The sequence below is a fragment of the Astyanax mexicanus genome, chromosome 7 (assembly GCF_023375975.1).
Source record: "Astyanax mexicanus isolate ESR-SI-001 chromosome 7, AstMex3_surface, whole genome shotgun sequence".
Lineage (NCBI taxonomy): Eukaryota > Metazoa > Chordata > Actinopteri > Characiformes > Acestrorhamphidae > Astyanax > Astyanax mexicanus.
In genome coordinates this window covers 13,039,376-13,060,459 of record NC_064414.1, presented here as the reverse complement: position 1 = coordinate 13,060,459, position 21,084 = coordinate 13,039,376, and the positions used below count along the sequence as shown (strand labels likewise).

The 21,084-nt window shown below is 35.7% G+C and overlaps 3 protein-coding genes across 4 annotated transcripts in view; 2 read left to right on the top strand and 1 right to left on the bottom strand.

Annotated features, from left to right (window-relative positions):
- The window catches only part of itga9 (integrin, alpha 9), a 137,820-nt gene that overhangs the window by 891 nt on the left and 115,845 nt on the right, over positions 1-21,084 (top strand). The window lies entirely within an intron of this gene.
- LOC125802963 (uncharacterized) lies at positions 4,093-11,576 on the top strand. Of its 2 annotated transcripts, XM_049481468.1 has the most exons (8): positions 4,093-4,451; positions 6,145-6,192; positions 6,516-7,204; positions 7,319-7,364; positions 7,481-7,572; positions 7,822-7,932; positions 8,052-8,325; positions 11,156-11,576. In XM_049481468.1, exons 2-8 carry the CDS (start codon positions 6,181-6,183, stop codon positions 11,345-11,347), a joined length of 1,416 nt encoding a protein of 471 aa, XP_049337425.1. In that variant the 5' UTR covers positions 4,093-4,451; positions 6,145-6,180; the 3' UTR covers positions 11,348-11,576. The 2 variants fall into 2 exon arrangements, with proteins under 2 accessions (XP_049337425.1, XP_049337426.1); XM_049481469.1 differs by lacking the exons at positions 6,516-7,204; positions 7,319-7,364 and having other exon boundaries at positions 4,095-4,451.
- On the bottom strand, positions 11,554-20,116 carry LOC103039581 (uncharacterized). Its single transcript, XM_049481466.1, has 16 exons — positions 19,754-20,116; positions 18,010-18,057; positions 17,091-17,239; positions 16,715-16,934; positions 16,530-16,605; positions 16,141-16,427; positions 16,019-16,048; positions 15,825-15,925; positions 15,290-15,352; positions 14,966-15,171; positions 14,744-14,843; positions 14,186-14,342; positions 13,923-14,020; positions 13,464-13,608; positions 13,249-13,369; positions 11,554-12,349 (listed from the first exon to the last, which is right to left on the bottom strand). The coding sequence occupies exons 2-16, from the start codon at positions 18,019-18,021 to the stop codon at positions 12,054-12,056; spliced, it is 2,061 nt and encodes a 686-aa protein (XP_049337423.1). The 5' UTR covers positions 18,022-18,057; positions 19,754-20,116; the 3' UTR covers positions 11,554-12,053.

The following is a 21,084-nucleotide window of genomic DNA, read 5'->3' as shown; positions in this document are numbered from 1 at the left end:
TGTTGTTTTAATGTGTTTTAGAGCATCACTGGTGCTGGTATACAGTGAATAGCCATATTTTAATCCACATTATTGCAAAAAATTAGTACAGGAAAGTACAAGAAAGAAATTAGTCAGTCAATCTGGAAAAAAAAACAAGAACTTGATTGCAGTTGCAAAGACCATCAAAAACAATATGATGGAACTGGCTCTCATCAGGACCACCCCAGAAAAGAAAGAGCAAGAGTTACCTCTGTTGCACAAGATTAGTTAATCAGCCTCACAGTTATTAGCCTCAGAAACTGCAAGTTAACAGAACACCAGATAATAACCATCTAAGTTAAATGCTTTATAGAGTATTTTGGTTAGTTTAACACTTTTAAGTTTCTACATGATTCCTTATGTGTTCCTTCATAGTCTGGACGACTTCAGTATTCATTTACAATGTAGAGGAAAAAAGAAAAACTTTGAATGAGAAAGTGTGTTCAAACTTTTTACTGGTACTGTACTTGTGCAATTCACCTTTAAACCCTAATACCCCTAATATAAGTTAAGAAGTACAGGGGTGTACCCTACTCTTCTTCACTTCATAAACTAGGTCTACTACTATTAAAATCACAATTAACACCAATTTTATCTCTCCTTAAATGAAAGATTTAACATTGCCTAATAGGTATCGGTTAGTGTTGAAATTCTGACATTGAATCAGGGTTCATTTAGCTAAAGGGTTTGGATGGTTTGGGCTCTATGTTAAAGGTGCTCCTCTCAGTATTTAAATGTCCTGTTCTATACTGCAAGCACACAGTACTATAAAATAAGAGAATAGAGAAAAAAACAGACGAACTGTAGCCTACATATTGTATGTAAATTGTAAGTTTAATACAAAAAACACACATAAAGCCATAATAATGAATCAAAGTACAATCAATGTGCTCAAATAAATAAATTCTGATTTTGGAGATCAACGTTGTTTTAATGCGTAAGAGAGAAGAACGAAGAATAAACGCAGATTCAGCATACTTTATTGATATATGGGATGTTTCCAACTACTTGACAGCACTTTAATAACTGCATGATCATAAAACCTGGGGTTTAAGGGGTTAAACTTGAAAGTGGAGAGTGTTTTGTGTGTAATGAGTGTGACTGTTTACAGTCTATCACTTTTACAATGTGGCTATAGACAGATCAGCCTGAGGCATGTAGTGGATGAGCTGTATCAGGATCCCAGTCCTGCTATTTAAGTGCAGTTTCAGCTATTCTGTGTTTCCAGTCAGGATCATGTGCCCCTGATGTTCCTGTGTGTTAAAGCTCTTTCTGAGAGCATGAATGTGGAAATCCTGGCAGTGTGAGCCTGAAGACAGGGCTTCATGTACAAATTTGGAAGAAAAGCCTTAAATTACATAAGATTCTGTCCCCACAGTACATGTTGGTGATACAGTGTTTCAAAATCACACAGGCAGGGTGTTTAGTTTTATAATGAGCTAGAAAATTATTCACTAAGCGAATATGTTAGTGAAATGTTAAAAAGATATGATAGAAAGATAATTGAATAAACATTGTTTTTTTGTCTTTTAATGGAGATGAAAAGAAAAACATCCTTTAATCAATGGTAACATTGCCTAATCATCGGCATCATCAGTTAGTGTTAAGTATTACGTTAAATCCTGACATTAAATCAACTTTCATTTGGCTAAAGGTTTTGAACTAATACTCTCACACTGCTTTTAGGGGAAAGATGCTCCCATTGAATAGTTATGAACTAAAGCAAAAATAATAATATTAATGAAAAAATCAATTCTGATGCTGGAGATCAATGTTGTTTGTAATGCATTAGAGATGAACAAATATGAACATTGATTTAACATATTTTTCCTGTCTGGGCTGAAAGTTCAAGCCATGAGGCTCCATTACAATTTTGGAAGAAAAGCCTTGAATGACATTAGATTCTATCCCCATAATGAATTCAAATGATACAGTGTTTCAAAACGGTTATTTCAAGTTTATTTAAGTTAGCTAGAAAAATATTCAGTAAGTGAAGAATATACAGTTTTAGAGGTACAGTGTATGACCATACAGTATATAGTATTTTAAAACAGTGTCATTTAAAATAATAGTTTTAAATAACTCTTTTTTGAAACAGTTAAACCACTTTACTTACTACTTTCTATAATAATGATGTCATGACATTTATCAACATACTCAATCACAGAAATATACATATAGGCTGTGTCTGCACACAGGAAACACTGCCTTGATGCCTTGCTGCCCAAACTATCTCACTTAGAAGGTAGTATAGTCATAAAGAGGGGTGGGACAATATATCAATATCTCTTTTTCTTAAATTGTAATTCTATCTTGTGTCTTTTCTCTTTTAAACTTCTTCTTGCCTTTTTACATCGTGGCCTGGGGACTACAGATGAAAACTAGCCTTCTGGCTAATTCTGGCTTTTTTTAACTATGTATAATCATGTGTTTTATGAAAATGCACTGTCCCCTTCTAAATAAATAAATACAAATACAAATATATCATATAGTTTAGATATTATGCTATTGATAAAAGTTGATGAATATCAATATTTTATTGAAACACAGGCGCTTCAAACTACCTAACACTACCTATTTCAGTCCTGGATATTTGTAAGATATTTGGAGTGCATTATTAATATCAGGACATTTTAGATCTTTGACTGATAAAATTCTTGTATATTTTAATATCTCAGTTAGGGGTGTACCAAATCATATCGTATGCAATAATAAATGCAAAAATATATTTTTTAGTTTGCTGCAGTAGTGTATTCTTAAAATAATATTTTTTATTTATTCGTTTGTCATATCGTCAAGAGTATCGTTATTGCAAAAATATCATGAAATATCACAATATTATTTTAGGACCATATCGCCCATCTTTAGTTTATATAGTGTGATTGGGACATAAAGTCAAATGGAACTGTTTTAAGCTATGCAAGGATTATTTTTATGTGTGTAGAGAAAAAAAACACATATTTTTTTTGTGAAACCACAAGATTAATAATAACATACAGCTCTGGAAAAAAATGCCTCAGTTTCTAAATTAGTTTCTCTGATTTTGCTATTTATAGGTATATGTTTGAGTAAAATGAAAATTTATTTGCCGAAAATGAGAAATGGCTGAAATAACAAAAAAGATGCAGAGCTTTCAGACCTCAAATAATGCAAAGAAAACAAGTTCATATTCATAAAGTTTTAGGAGTTCAGAAATCAATGTTTGGTGTAATAACTAGGGGTGGGCAATATTATATCGTATACAATATATCGTGACACAGAAATATGATATTAAAAATCCATATCGTGATTAGGGTTGCAACGGTATGAGATTTTCACGGTATGATAACCGTCTCGGAAAATACCGCGGTATCACGGTTATCACGGTATCACAGTTTGTTACATATATTATTAAACTGACCCTTAAAGAAATTACAACAAAGGTTTTTTGTTCAATTAACTATTTATTGTAGAAACTACAACATCAGGTGAAGGAAACCATGTTTTTCCACTACTCTTAAGGGCATTAAGAGTGTATATATATATGAAAAGTTGGTATATAACCAGATACTGCAGAAAGAGGGGATTTATTTCTGACATGTTCCTCACAATAGAGATTTCTATTTTAAGGCTTTCATACCTTAAAACCTTCAACATATGAAAAACAGGCACGTCAGAATTTGAAAATGAACGCATGTAAATGAATGGCGTCTTTCACATCCAGTCCGTCGAGCACCTTTACACGGACACGTGAATCCATCGTAGCACGCACTTCACGCCTGTACCTGCGTGCCCAAATTTCGGATAACTCAGCGCTTTTGCGGGAGCTTACCGCATGGGTTGTGCACGACTACAAAGAGGTTTTATTTATGTTCAGATTAAAATTATAAACTGAACACATACTTTCCGCTGCACAGCGGGGTGGTGTTTTCGTATGGAATCAGATTTGTGCCAAAATTATCAAACAAAACTTTTTAAATCGTAAATCAAAAACGAGAATATATATGAGAATAAAACACAATGAAGCAAAAAAATGTCATCTCAAAAGTAAAACTTAGTATCTGTAAGAAAGTAAACCTTACTGAAGCAAAAAAAATTAATCTCAAAAGAAAAAAATTATTACTTGCAAAACAATTATTTGCTTACGGGTCTCTCGGATTGTATCTCGCTGATCAGGTTTTTGCTCTCAGATTCAGTTTTGCAGTTACGCTTCCAGCTCTCTCCTTTGCGCTGCCTGACTTTTTGTTTGCGATTCTGGCACAAACGTTTCGCGTGGGCGGGGTTTTCTAGGGGCTGTCCCCATTGGCTAATTGGGTATTGAGCGGCAGCTCTGTGCTCCGGAAGTTGTTCTGTAAAACGGGCGCGCAATTTTCAGTGTGGGGGACGCTCTGACCGGCGGCGGCAGCAGCGGCGGAGGCGGACATCAGAGCACAACAGATCGATAAAAACGTGTAAGTATTGGCTTTATACTGTTCTCTGTGCTGTACTGGCATTTTTCTGTTAAGTCTGAAGTAAATAGGAGCTCGGCTACATATGTTTTTGTTTGAACTTATCTACAGCCGGATACCTGCATTGTTAACACGATTGCTAAAGCTAGCTAACTTACTGACCTTACCGGGGAGTTAGTTAAGCTGCCGGGGAGAGAGCTGAGGTTAGGGGAGAGCTAGCTAACTTTAGCAGTGGGCTAGCTAACATGCTAACATACAATAGCGGCGAGCTAGCTACCTGGAAGGTCTAAATCAGGGGTCTCAAACCCCTGCTCTAAACGCTGCTCTAAACTGCTGCTGTTAGCTGCTTGGGCTGAAAGATGAACTGTAGAGAGCTGTATTATCCGGTTAGTGGGGTTATTTTGTTTCATACACAGAAGAACTTAAAAATTTTAAAAACGCTCCAGACTGGCTCAGCTGAGTCCTGTAGCCCGTGGCTGGGCTGTAGCTCTGACTAAGCAAAGACTGCGGGCTTGTGGTGCTGCTGCTGCAGCTCCGACTAGTAGTTGGATGAGGAACTGCTAAATCTGAGGAAATGCTAAATCTGTCACAGCTCACAATTTTTGATTTTATATTTATAAAGCCTTATTTCAGTATCAAACGTTTTGATCAAAGTTAATATAACTTGTACTTGATGTAATTTCTATTCACTTGACTAGTTTGGTTCTTGATTGATGGAGTTTTTGGATTTCATAACATGACAAATTAAAAGGATTTATGTTAATAGAGCAACAAGCAACCATTTTTCCATGCAACTGTAATATTTGATTGAATAAATTGTATATTGAGAGTTATTTAACATTAAGGAGTAATTACATTCATTTTATATTACATCTGGTTACATTTTCTTATATTTATAAGTTACATCTGGCCCTCAGAGGACAGCCAATATGCCAATGTGGCCCTTGGCAAAAATGAGTTTGAGACCCCTGGTCTAAATAAATAATATTATAATATTATATATATCATATTATAATATAATAATATTATTATATATAATATTATAATTAATAAATAATTTTAGTCTGCATTTTGCAACTGCGGTTCTGGAACGGTTCAGTTGGAGAATCTGTACACTTATAGTTTTGTTTTTGTGGGTTTTTTTTATTATCAGGCACCACTTTTAAAGATGTAAGGTTAGCCAAATCAGATAATGATGAATGGACATTGAAAATAATTTATAGAGAATATAATATTATCAATAATAATAATAATAATAATAATAATAATATTATTAATATTATTATAATTATTAGTAGTAGTATTATCAGTAGTAGTAGTAGTAGTAGTAGTAGTAGTAACAGCAGCAGCAGTGGTGTTAGTGGTAGGATTGGTATTATAAACATCGTCACTACAATTTAATTTATCATTTCTCTTTTTTTCCATATGTCCAGGAAGCAGTAAATGAGCGTACACAAATTACGTTTTATGTTGAATCTGTTCTGCATCACAATGGCACAAAAATAAATTGAAACTAAATTATTTTCTTTAATAGAAATGATGACTACATGTTGGGGTCTTAAATTATATTTATTGAGGTCTTAAAAAGCATTAAATTTGACTTTTAAAATGCTACAAAGATCCCTGTGGAGGCTGAGCGAGATGTTGCTTAATGCGTTGCATTAATATCTTAACTGCTATCATCTTCTCTCTATAGAACAACTGGGAGATCTGAGTAGGACCCGAGACTACCATGCAGTCCCAGGTATGTCTGTTATAAAAAATTAACTCCGTTAACACTCATGAATTCACTGTGTAATACTTGAATGGTGTTCTTTGCGGCATTGGTTTGTCCAATATACTAAATTTCAATTGCAGTTGGTTAGCTACTTAGACAATGCAAAGTTGGATAATGGTGCCAAAAAAAGTTCTTGATAAGTTTTTGTTATAGACTGTTGTCATGGCTCATTTTAACTGAAGTATAATCTGTGATCGAACTAGCGTTTTAGGACAATTTAATGAAAGGTGTTCAGTTGTGAATATACTTTAAGGTTATGGTGTTCTGACTGGCTAAATGTGTACTTGCAGGAACATGTACTTGATGAAATCTTGCAAAGGGTTCAAAGAAGATTCTCCTTGCTTCTTAGAAATGAAACGCTTGATTTGGATTACCTCAAGACTGTTGCTCAGCAGGAACTTTCCTTGGCAACAGTGGCATCACATCACCTGAACGTTCCAGCAGAACTCATAAACAGTCTACAGGAGTTGATCAACATCCTTAGTTTTCCTGTTGATGCTACTGATGAAGTATCAGTAGTAAATGAGTTAGATGTTTTTACTGCCACTGTGGGCAAGCTGGGACGGCCACGCCTAGAAATTGATAGTGGGGATCTTCAAAGCCTCCTTTCCACTGAACTTCCTTTAGAATATTTAGGCAGGATGTATGGTGTTTCACGAAGAACATTAAACAGGCGGATGAAAGAACATGGCCTCTCTGTTCGTGGATACTATTCAAAAATGTCTGATGATGAACTTGATCATGTTGTGAGATCAATAAAATCAAGAATGCCCCATGCTGGGTATAGACTGGTGAAAGGTGAGCTATTGGCTAGAGGACATCGTGTACAGTGGCATAGGGTGAAGGCTACAATGCACCGTGTGGACGGAGCAGGAGTTTTAGCCAGGATGATACAACTTGGATTTGTAGCCCGCAGAAGCTACTGTGTTCCTGCACCTTTGTCTTTGGTTCATGTAGACACCAACCATAAATTAATCAGGTGGGAATTTCTTTTTATGGTCTCTTCTTTCTTTTATGTGATCTTTATGGCCTGTGTGAACAATCTTTATTTTTTTGTGGACCAGTCACGCTAAAAGTACTTTCGTCTCTTTAGATTCAATATTGTAATATTTGGTGGGATTGATGGTTTCTCAAGAAAGGTATGTCAAATATGTATAATGAGAGAATCCTAAAAGATTGTGTTACAATGGTGAGAGTGGATGATCTAGAATTCCCCCAACCCTTTTTTTTTTTTTTTTTTTTTTTTTTTACTTAGATCCTATATCTTGATGCTGCTGCCAACAACAAAGCCTCAACCGCATTCTCCTTCTTCTTGGATGGTGTCTGCAAACATGGATGGCCCTCAAGGTAGGATGCACTGCAAACATCCCATTATTCTTTGTTCAATTGGACAGCCTATTTCTGTATTTAAACATCTGGATCTGAAATTCTGAAATATGAAGATAATCTAAGTTATATGTATAAATGTATAGAAATTAAATTTCTTTTAAAATGCATTTTTTCTTTAAATCTTCTTCATCCAACACAGATAAATACATGACTGCTTACTTTTATTATTATTATAATTTTTTTTTATTTTTTTATTTTTTTTTTTAGAGTACGTGGTGACCAGGGGGTGGAAAATGTTGACATTGCTCGTTGCATGTTCTCTGTCAGGGGAACTGGACGTGGTAGCTTCATTGCTGGTAAAAGTGTCCACAATCAAAGGTAAAAAGCATCTTTGTCTGTTATATAGCAGACCCTGACGTGTATTTGCATTAAAATGTTGCATGCTTGGACATGTGATTGTATATACTAAATGTATTTTAATTAATGCTTATAATTAGGATTGAGAGGCTGTGGCGTGATGTGTGGTCAGCTGTCACCTGTAACTACTATGATGTGCTTCACACAATGGAAGACGAGCAATTGATTGACCTGTCTGATGAAATGCACCTTTTTTGTGTGCATTACGTGTTTCTCCCACGGTTGAAGTCTGACCTGAAGTGCTTCCTGGGTAGCTGGAACAAGCACCCTATCAGAACCGAAGGAAACTTGTCTCCAGAGCAGCTGTGGTGTATTGGTATGCTCCAAACACCAGTGGATGAGCCAGATGTAGAGGTACACTTGACTCACATTCTCTTTCCTAAATGTTTTATTTATATATTAGTCTAGATGGACAGAGGGGTTTACGAGCACATAGTGGATTTTTTTTTCGCCACCTGTTTTTTCTTAATCTTTGAAGTGTCTATTTTAAGATTCTGACAGGTAACAGGATGAAATATTGTCCCATGACATTTATTTTTAACCCTTTAATGCATCTATGCCAATTCTGAAATGGAAAAAAAAATATGAAGAAATTGGCATAGCTCCTTGAGTTAACAACATATACAGACAAATGAGCACACTTTTCCATACAATTCTGGGCCAAGGAATTTAATGGAATGGTTATTTTTATGTTTTTTACACATTTTGACTTAATTCTGGGACAAAAACATAAAAAATTAGCAAAAAATGTTAATTTGCCTGTATGTTTTCACATTATACTAAAAGCCTGTGCGTTAAATAAAAACAACTTGGGATTTTTCTTAATCCATTAAGTGTCTACTTTAAGATTCTGACAGGTAACAGGACAAAAAAATGTCCTGTGGGGCTTATTTTTAACCCTTTACTACATCTATCCCAATTTCGAACCTGAAAAAATAATGAAGAAATTGGCATAGCTCCTTCAGTTAAAAACCTATACAGACAAATGAGCACACTTTTCCATACAATTCTGGGCCAAGGAATTCAATAGAATGGTTATTTTTTTTGACACATTTTGACTGTTCTGGGACAAAAAGTTAAAATAAAATAGCAGAAAATGTTAAGGTCGCCTGTAAGTTTTCACATTATACATTATATTCACATTATGAAAAGTCCTTAGATCCTGACAGGTGCCAGGATGAAAAGTGTAATTAGCTGCAGAACTAATTGATGATGAAATCCAACAATGTACTAAATATAAAGTACTAGTGTAGTGGGGTACTAATCATTTTAATCCTCATTATCACCACTGAAGAGATCATCAAGGTCTATCTTTTCAATCTCTGTCCCTTCCTCCTGATCATCTGTCCCCTCTCCAATCAATTCTGTCTCTTCTACTCCTGCAAAAATGTCAACAAGAGAAGGAGGGAAGACTGGCAAGACCGGCTCCAACACCACTTCTTCCATTGTCTTCTCCCAACCCATGCCCTAATCGTAAGGGTTTGGCCTTTCAGATTTCGGCTGATCTGTCCTTTTTTTTTTTAGCAGTAGTTTAGCACCCTGTAGTTTACTCTGTCTACTTTGAAACTTGCATCCAGGGCTCTGTTAACACCCACCATCTTTTGCAGCATCTTAGTTCTCACAGCATCAATGGAGGTCAGTTGATGTATGGACATACATAACATTATCTCCTGTTGGAGCTCATTGCTGACCTGCCACAATGTACCAAGCTGGCTTAGGGCATGGGTTGGGAGAAGACAATGGAAGAGGGGTGTTGGAGCCGGTCTGGTCAGTTTGCCCCATCTTCCCTCCTTCTTTTGTTGACATTTTTGCAGGAGCAGAAGAGACAGAATTGATTGGAGAGGGGACAGATGATCAGGAGGAAGGGACAGAGATTGAAAAGATAGACCTTGATGATCTCTTCAGTGGTGATAATGAGGATTAAAATGATTAGTACCCCACTACACTAGTACTTTATATTTAGTACATTGTTGGAATTTATCATCAATTAGTTCTGCAGCTAATTACACTTCATCCTGGCACCTGTCAGGATCTAAGGACTTTTCATAATGTGAATAGAATGTGAAAACTTACAGGCTACCTTAACATTTTCTGTTATTTTATTTTGACTTTTTGTCCCAGAATTGAGTCAAAATGTGTCAAAAACTTAAAAACCATTCTATTGAATTCCTTGGCCCAGAATTGTATGGAAAAGTGTGCTCATTTGTCTGTATAGGTTTTTAACTGAAGGAGCTATGCCAATTTCTTCATCCTTTTATAGGTTTGGATTTGAGATAGGTGTAGTAAAGGGTTAAAAATAAGCCCCACATGACAATTTTTTGCCCTGTTACCTGTCATAATCTTAAAGTAGACACTTTAAGGATTAAGAAAAATCTCAAGATGTTTTTATTTAGTGCACAGGATTTTAGTATAATGTGAAAACATACAGGCAAAATTTATTTATTCTGTTATTTATATTTTGTTGTATCAGAATTGAGACAAAATGTGTCAAACTTAAAAATAACCATTTTATGGAATTCCTTAGTCCATAATTGTATGGAAAAGTGTGCTCATTTGTCTGTATATGTTGTTAACTCAAGGAGCTATGCCAATTTCTTTCTTCAGAATTGGCATAGATGCATTAAAGGGTTAAAAATAAATGTCATGGGACAATATTTCATCCTGTTACCTGTCAGAATCTTAAAATAGACACTTCAAAGATTAAGAAAAAACAGGTGGCGAAAAAAAAATCCACTATGTGCTCGTAAACCCCTCTGTCCATCTAGACTATATCTATATATAGGTCTTTGTGTAACTGTCAAATACAGTTCATTGTTATATATGTGAACAAACACAAAGGAAAATATCACAATTATCAAATATTTTGTTCATGTACATGAATTGTACAAGAAATGTATTTTATTATTGTGAAGTTTTGCTGCAAGTTGTCTTCAAAAGGAACAAGGGGAGATACTGTACATTTTATTTTAACTTTTAGTTGCACATTTAATTTGTATTTAGAAAAAATGTCTAAGCTTCATGAAGTTGCAGTAGCATAATATTTAACTTAACATGAATTCATTAGCAGAGGATTTCCAATAGAAAATGGTGGGAAAAGTATCAAATTATAATGTGGGTTGATTCTGGCTCCCATCTTTGGTTTGTCTGACCAGTATTAGTTTAAGTTACCAATTCTATCTTTTAGCCAATGGAGAATCCTGTGGAGTCCTGCACCGACGCTGAAGTGGATGGTGGAGTGGTGGTGTCCGAGATCCCTTGCCCACTGTCAGACCAGAAACATGCTGTCCTTCAGGGATTAATAAATCCATTGACCTCAACCTTGTCTCATAAGGAGCTCTATATTCAGACTCTTAATCTGGTACAATTACTTTTATAAGACACAAGGAGAGCAACAAACATGACAGAGTGGTGCTTGAAAGTTTGTGTAAATGTTATTTGTATAGACATTAAAGAATCTGTTCTGCTTGACATGTTTAGCTGCAAGCGTGTGATGAAAGTTTGCAAATGATTGAAACCAATCAGCTTGAATTTTTAGTTATGCCCTTGAACTTGTACAAATGCTAAAAGAAATGGCAAAAGTAATAAATATACTTCTTTTTATTTGAGTGGAAGTAAGATGTTCATTAATAATGTATTACAAAACACTAACAGCTTGAAAAAGTTCACATTTAAGTAAACACAACATCTGTAGACACCCCTTGTTATGAATACATTTAGATAATTTAAGTGGCACCCATTGCTGACAGTGGTATAAATACATAAAAGGTTGTCTGTCCTAGAATAGAACTCTGGAATAGGACAAACTTTTTGGCATCATGGCTATAGGGGTATAAAGTCCACAAGTGTGGAATGATGGTGCTCCACCCACTACTTTTGAAATGATGTAGTGCCACACAACATCCTAAGCTTATAAGAAAGAAAAACAATGAACAAGCACATGTTTCAATCCCTTTGTCTATATTGTGTACTAAAACTAACACTGAGTAATAATGCTAAAATGGTGTAATTTAAAAAGGTGTAAGGAAAGAATTCATAACTATAAAACAGTTTGAATAATGAAAATACTCATTACAGAACTGAGATTAGATCCTATAAAACCCTGCACCACATTTGATTGCTGCGGTCATATTTTCTTTAAATTCAGAGTAATGCACACAATGTGCCGTGGGAAAAGTGATTGATTGTGCACATGCACTAACAAGTGGAAAACAAATGGTGTGGTTTGGTATCCGTTCCATACAAGTGTGGTCAAAGTGGACTTTGATCTTGAAGTTTTCTCTTTCTGAAAGTAGTAGATGCCTGTGTGACTGTCCAGTTAACCACTGCAGCACACGTGGGACAGAAAGCGCATCAGCAGCATCATCTTCAGTTGTTCCATCTATGCAAATTCAAAATGAGACACTGTCAAAATAGCTGAATACAACAGGCCACACAAAAAAAATAATTACTTTGCAAAATCCAGGCTACAAAATTAAATAAGATCTTGCTCACAGTAACTGGAAGAAATATGTATACAGTTACAAATGGAAACTATCAGCAAATCAATACACAAGTTTTGCAGTAAACAAAAAGTTTTTCTGTCCTATGGCCACATGTTGGCATTTTCTCAGTCAGATTTATGAGGTGGAGTCACCTGAAACGGCTTTCAGTTAACAGCTGTGCTGAACTAATCAAGAGTTAATTACTTGAATGTCTTGCCTCTTAAAGTGTTTGAGAGCATCAGTTGTAAAGAGGTAGAGTTGATATACAGTAAATAGCTCTATTTGAGTAATGTTCTAATCCATGTTACGGAAAGAACTACTCACCTAAGTAAAGAAAAACAACACTACCGTATTACTTTAAGAATTGAAGGTCAGGAATTTTAAGAACTTTGAAAGTATCCTTAAGTGCAGTCGCAAACACCATTAAAAATGTTATGATGAAACTGGCTCATCAGGACTGCTCCAGGAGGGGAAACCAAGAGTTTTCTCTGTTGTGCAGGTTAAGTTCATCAGAGTTACCAGCCTCAGAAATCGCAAGTTAACAGCTCCCCAGATAAGAACAACAAAAAAAGCCCTAAAACATATTTTGCTTTGTTTAATACTTTTAAAGTTACTACTTAATTCTCTGTGTTGCTTCATAGTGTGGATCACTTCAGTATTTATTTACAAATGTACATAGTTCAAATTTTAAGGCCTGCTAAGGACCAGATGTTTATAATGTTCTGATGCATGAAATTTAATTTAAAAAGGTGTCTTTTTTCCTTATGCCTTCAAGTACTGTCTTCAACAGCCTTACCCTCAAGCTCTTGCAGGAAATCCTGAAAGTTATTTAGAATTTGTGTCTCTCTTGCATGCTTCTGTGAACCGCTTTCGCTCATAGTTGGGGCCAAATTCGACACAATGTAGTTAGAGTCCACCTGAGAAACACATCAAGAAAAAAATAGAAAATAATTGTCCAAAATAATAACAAACTAATTTTTACCCCTAATTCAAGAGATCACGGTAGATTACCTTATCATCATCACCAGCTACAAAGAAGCCACGGCAAAGCTCTCTGTTCCTTTCCATCACCCCAATAAAGCCATAGAGTTGTAGTCCTTCACGAAGTTGCCTAAGCATGGTTGTTCGTCTTACAGCCGAGTGCAGGAGAATTGCTCTTCATCAAATTAAAACAAAAATATACATCATGCACAGGGTCCCTATATAAATGGCAAGTAAACTCTAGAGCAAGTTACATATGAAAGTTATAAAAACAACTGATTTTTTTTACCTACATTACATTTACTTTTGTAACATTAGATAGATACTTTATTTATCTCAAAGGAAATTTACATTACATTACTTTAATAATTTAATACAAGTTTCTGATCCCAAACCACAATTTAAAAGTTCATTGAATTTCATTAAAAACATTAATATGGCACAATAAAAACTATAAGCTACTTTTAACTGTATTCACAAAATTCATACCTTGTTATACTGTCTCTGCTGCCCTCGTTTATAGGTCCAGTGTAGCCACAGTTGAGAATTTGTTCTGTGCATGATGACAAGTCTGATGTTTCTTCAACCTGAACAAAATTATGACCATAATTAATGACCAATAATCAAAGCCCAAATCAAAGTTTAAGGGACAGAGTCACATGCAGATGTAGTAATTAATACACCATAAATTAACCGAACCACAACCAGAACAAAGCAGACATGCTATGCTGAGGCAAAACAGTGAAACACACCATCTTGATGAGTGATGAGAGCTCCAGGTCATGTATATGGTCTCTGGAAACATTTTCTAGGTTTCCAGTCAAAAGGAAATTGTAGCACCATTCTTGTAAAAACTTTGGTGCTGGGCCACCCTGTGCGAGGCTTACTGCAAATATTTCCCCAGCAACTCTGGAATGACAGCAAAAAAACAATACAATCTATGTGTGCATGTAGTACAGATTAAAATGGTAATTACCGGGGTCAAACTTTTCAGTTATCAGTGTTTTTGTGGTATTCTTATAATGTACTGAAGAGTACATACTGTTGAATTGATACTGAAACACAAACTAAATTTACTTTACACTGAATGACATGTTTGAAAATTTGTGTCTAAAACTGCATGTGTTTATGCAAAACTTTCAGGACTAAAAAGTGTAGTGTCTTGCATGGCTGTGTTCGAGAGACTACTGTTAACGGGCAATAATCAAAAACAGTTTTAATGATTACAGTAATACTACAGTCATGAATTTGACCAGGATCTGCAGCATGCATAATCATGTAACTGAAAGGCTATTAAGTGAGAAACGCACCGAAAGAGGCCATTGTCCAGGTCATTTAGAGAGTACTTGGGCATTTTTCCCTTGCCATCCTCTCCCTCAAACAGACGCATTTCTATGCCGGCAATCATCTCTAAGAAAATGATAGAATTAAAATATATCAAATAATGATATTGCTACAACGTATTTGATGACAAACACTGAGGAAACTTTTTACATTTATCTGTGAGGAATGACAAACGTAATTATCCTGACCTGTCAGAAATTCTTTCCGCAAAGCACCACTGTCAACCCCAGGTTCTCCTATGAATGTCACCTTCAAGGGGTTGACTGGCGAGCTGTACTTCTGGCGCTGCCACAGCATCAGACCACGTTCCAGTAGATTCATTCTAGACACACAGATGGCGAACTCTTTGCTGGGGTCAACCTGAGTTGCCAGCCATCGCAGGACATCCTCCTCACTGTTAAAATTATTACATTTATCATAAGTGAAATAATGAATGCATATAAAAAAAAAACAAACAGGAAAAGCACTTCATTCCAGATAACATATAGATATAAATATATGAACAAATGTACCTTAAAAATGTATTTTGTGGTTCCTTCAATTCAGTAGGACTGCCATCCAGAAAAGGCACAGGACTGGGGGGAGAGAAAAAAAAAAAAAAAAAAAACATTAACATGCACATTAAAAGACTGTCAATGACCCATTTAAAAGCAAGTGATTATATTAATGTTATTTAAAATTGTTAATTTCAAATTAAAATCTATACATAAATTACATTTATTTAAATTGTATTGATAGTCAGCAGATTTTCGCTTGATCAATTAAACAAATTAACACTGACCATGATGCCATTATAGATTTTGCCAAAAAAAGATAATAAAAATCCAAAATATAAAGCGTAAAACATAAGACTTTGTTGGCTGTGAATTTAATTTGTCTCAACAATTCATTTACCCTCCACTTATATGCATCTGCATTTATGTACAATTAACCAACACTGACAATTGATAAATAGATGGATTCTCTATAATGCTGCACATGAAGCAAAATATGTTTTAATCCACCTCCATCCCAACATATCATAACACTTAAAATGCACAATGATACCTGTCCATGTTCCTCTCCCAGTCCCCACAGACACTGGCATGTAGTTCAAGATCTTCTGCTGGATAGTGTTTCTGGCATATGGGGCAGGAATTATCTGATGGCTAAAACAAAAAGACAGAATTAATTATAGAATACGGAAAACATTCTAAATAAGCTTTGTTTAGTGTTTAGACCCTATAGGAAAAGGAACTTACATTCTTTTCAGAAGTGGGCACCTCAGTTATCTAAACAAACACAAGAACATTTTTTTATGTAACTTTCCATTTCCATAGAGTTATTCACATGCAACATTAACATTATTATATACACTTTTTACCTCTGGTTCAGAATCTGAAAGTGTGTCATATTCCAGTGCTTTACACTGCTTCACATGGAGTGCAAGGAGCTGCAAAGGCAAAATTTTAAGACACATTTTGCATTCAGCCTTTGGCATGCGTGAAAATTCCTGAGAATCACAGGGAAGAGGCCGTAAATCAAATTCCTCTTGTAATGGGACAATGTACAGCATGGTTTTCCCCCCTCCAGAGGCACTTTTAATTATGCTTCCTGTGTAACCCTCAGATTCAGGAGGTACTACAGATAGAGGTCGTTTTCCATTTCCACCTGTTGATAAATTGCAAGAAATACAGGAAATGTTTTAATTAGAACTATTAACCTATAATTCTATTACAATATGCAAAAAGCAAACAAACAAAAAACATTTACCAGCTGCTTTGTACAACAGCCACCCTCCAGTGATTTTTTCCATTTTTGGATATGTCATTTTAAACAAGTCAGAGACCTAAAATTAATAATAAAAAAAAAAATGTAAACAATTTCCTACATTTTTGGGAGAGTTGTTTGTGAGTTGTTTGTTAAGAGGGAAAGTCTGAAAAATAAAGACAAATCACCTCTGAATGAATCATGTCTTTAGGCATGAAAAGGGTTCTTTTCCCCATCCCAGCCTGCATGTGCTCCAGGTCCTGAACTGGTGAGGGTGTTGTCTCACAGCTTTTGTGAACAAGGAAAACTGTAAAATTAAATGGCTTCCATTCTTTGGCCACCTTTGATGGTTTATTCAAGCTTACTGCACATCGCTTTGACCCCCGTCTAAAAAATCCAGGAAAACACCTAAAATAAATAAATAGTATTTATTTTACTAATAACATCAAACAAGTTGTGTATAGCGTGTTACAATAATAAACAATAATTATACATACGTTTATAATTACTTAAAGTTCAATGGTCAATGGGGTTATGTGTGTTTATTACTCAAAATTTCTAAACCTGGCCATTTCCTGATCCATGCTTGGATGCTTCCCGGAATTCTGTTCCTTGTTGTTATCTGTGCTGGCCTTGCCCAGTGACTGGTTCAAAATTGAAAGTATGTTCTGTACAGATGCTGCAGCAGCCTCAGTAACAGGTGTAGAACCTTGCTGCAAAGTCAAGATGAATAAGTTTAGCAGAACATTACATTTTATGTGTATATACACTAGTGTCATCAACAACTTAGCAGTGCCACAAGTTGATGCCACCATGCTACACTGCACTCAAAGTAATTCATGATAAAGGAGGCTTGTATTTATATATAAAAACTTAAGTACATTTCTGTATTTTACATCCCAAAACATTACTTCACATGTTAAATTAAATTGAGTTTCTTGTTGTGAAAAATTACGTTATGTACAAAAATAAATTTACTCAATTCTGAACAGTGTTTGTAGCTGCACAAGTTCGCCAGTATCCTTAAAATTATATACAATCATCTAATTCTCAGTAGATAACTAGATAGTTAGTTGTTTCTTGAATGGTGCAGTAGTTTCGTAGGCTGCTGCCACATTTAAGGCAGAATGGAAGAATGAAATGATAAAACTGTTATTATAAAATATGTTTCAGAATCAGTAAACCAATTAAGAGTGTTATGGTCTTTCTGCATTTAATGCATTTGTTACATAAAAAAAAAAAAAAAAAAAAGTAATGTACTGTGCTACTAAAACCATGGCTCAGAAACACTATTCGAGGGATAAGGAAACTTATCAAGAACTTTTTTTGGCACCATTATCCAACTTTGCATTGTCTAAGTAGCTAACCAACTGCAATTGAAATTTAGTATATTGGACAAACCAATGCCGCAAAGAACACCATTCAAGTATTACACAGTGAATTCATGAGTGTTAACGGAGTTAATTTTTTATAACAGACATACCTGGGACTGCATGGTAGTCTCGGGTCCTACTCAGATCTCCCAGTTGTTCTATAGAGAGAAGATGATAGCAGTTAAGATATTAATGCAACGCATTAAGCAACATCTCGCTCAGCCTCCACAGGGATCTTTGTAGCATTTTAAAAGTCAAATTTAATGCTTTTTAAGACCTCAATAAATATAATTTAAGACCCCAACATGTAGTCATCATTTCTATTAAAGAAAATAATTTAGTTTCAATTTATTTTTGTGCCATTGTGATGCAGAACAGATTCAACATAAAATGTAATTTGTGTACGCTCATTTACTGCTTCCTGGACATATGGAAAAAAAGAGAAATGATAAATTAAATTGTAGTGACGATGTTTATAATACCAATCCTACCACTAACACCACTGCTGCTGCTGTTACTACTACTACTACTACTACTACTACTACTACTGATAATACTACTACTAATAATTATAATAATATTAATAATATTATTATTATTATTATTATTATTATTATTGATAATATTATATTCTCTATAAATTATTTTCAATGTCCATTCATCATTATCTGATTTGGCTAACCTTACATCTTTAAAAGTGGTGCCTGATAATAAAAAAAACCCACAAAAACAAAACTATAAGTGTACAGATTCTCCAACTGAACCGTTCCAGAACCGCAGTTGCAAAATGCAGACTAAAATTATTTATTAATTATAATATTATATATAATAATATTATTATATTATAATATGATATATATAATATTATAATATTATTTATTTAGACCAGGGGTCTCAAACTCATTTTTGCCAAGGGCCACATTGGCATATTGGCTGTCCTCTGAGGGCCAGATGTAACTTATAAATATAAGAAAATGTAACCAGATGTAATATAAAATGAATGTAATTACTCCTTAATGTTAAATAACTCTCAATATACAATTTATTCAATCAAATATTACAGTTGCATGGAAAAATGGTTGCTTGTTGCTCTATTAACATAAATCCTTTTAATTTGTCATGTTATGAAATCCAAAAACTCCATCAATCAAGAACCAAACTAGTCAAGTGAATAGAAATTACATCAAGTACAAGTTATATTAACTTTGATCAAAACGTTTGATACTGAAATAAGGCTTTATAAATATAAAATCAAAAATTGTGAGCTGTGACAGATTTAGCATTTCCTCAGATTTAGCAGTTCCTCATCCAACTACTAGTCGGAGCTGCAGCAGCAGCACCACAAGCCCGCAGTCTTTGCTTAGTCAGAGCTACAGCCCAGCCACGGGCTACAGGACTCAGCTGAGCCAGTCTGGAGCGTTTTTAAAATTTTTAAGTTCTTCTGTGTATGAAACAAAATAACCCCACTAACCGGATAATACAGCTCTCTACAGTTCATCTTTCAGCCCAAGCAGCTAACAGCAGCAGTTTAGAGCAGCGTTTAGAGCAGGGGTTTGAGACCCCTGATTTAGACCTTCCAGGTAGCTAGCTCGCCGCTATTGTATGTTAGCATGTTAGCTAGCCCACTGCTAAAGTTAGCTAGCTCTCCCCTAACCTCAGCTCTCTCCCCGGCAGCTTAACTAACTCCCCGGTAAGGTCAGTAAGTTAGCTAGCTTTAGCAATCGTGTTAACAATGCAGGTATCCGGCTGTAGATAAGTTCAAACAAAAACATATGTAGCCGAGCTCCTATTTACTTCAGACTTAACAGAAAAATGCCAGTACAGCACAGAGAACAGTATAAAGCCAATACTTACACGTTTTTATCGATCTGTTGTGCTCTGATGTCCGCCTCCGCCGCTGCTGCCGCCGCCGGTCAGAGCGTCCCCCACACTGAAAATTGCGCGCCCGTTTTACAGAACAACTTCCGGAGCACAGAGCTGCCGCTCAATACCCAATTAGCCAATGGGGACAGCCCCTAGAAAACCCCGCCCACGCGAAACGTTTGTGCCAGAATCGCAAACAAAAAGTCAGGCAGCGCAAAGGAGAGAGCTGGAAGCGTAACTGCAAAACTGAATCTGAGAGCAAAAACCTGATCAGCGAGATACAATCCGAGAGACCCGTAAGCAAATAATTGTTTTGCAAGTAATAATTTTTTTCTTTTGAGATTAATTTTTTTTGCTTCAGTAAGGTTTACTTTCTTACAGATACTAAGTTTTACTTTTGAGATGACATTTTTTTGCTTCATTGTGTTTTATTCTCATATATATTCTCGTTTTTGATTTACGATTTAAAAAGTTTTGTTTGATAATTTTGGCACAAATCTGATTCCATATTTTCGAAGATGGGAGAACAGGTTTGATGTATTTCCTCCTTTAGCTGTGACTACGGCCACATTGATTACAAGCTTGTTGATTACAAGATTACAAGTCTGTTTTCAGGCTGTTTGAATGAGCGAAATATGATCAGAATTATGTTAATTAACACTAACATAGAAGCATAGCACTATTATTTAATTAAAATGATTTTTAAGAACAGCTAAACACAGTGCGGAGAAGTTCACGTGCGAGAGAGAGAGACACAGAGAGAGAGAGACAGAGAGAGAGAGAGATTTGCGTGTTCTGATGTGAGCTACTCACAGGTAAAGGTTCTCTTTTATCTCCTTGTGCTCATTTTAGTCCAATTCATAATTCTGCAGTTTCTCAGTGTTTTCTGTCGTATTTTGCGGCTAGCGCGAGCGCTTACAACTAACACCGCGGACCGCGAGGTGCTGCCGCGCTGCCGCTGTTGTGCCGAATCCGACTCCCTGCTCAATCCGACTCCCGCTTCGCGGACAGAATCAGCACAACACCTCCCGCTGTAGAACTGCGGGACTGAAAACAGCGCTTATAAATAGGTTAGTTAAGTTTCACTTTCAGTTTTCGTTATTTGGTTCGTTTTCATTAACAATAATAATTGTTAATGAAGCTCTAGTCTAGCACTTTCTGCCGTTCTCACCGCTGTGTGCTGAGTAGCTGAGGCGGAGCAGAGTTGCGCATGCGCGGGTGAGTTTCACCGCTGGCTTGCGTTTTACCGGTAATAAGCAAACACACACGGTATGATAACCGTGCATTTTAATACCACGGTATACCGTGAAACCGGTTACCGC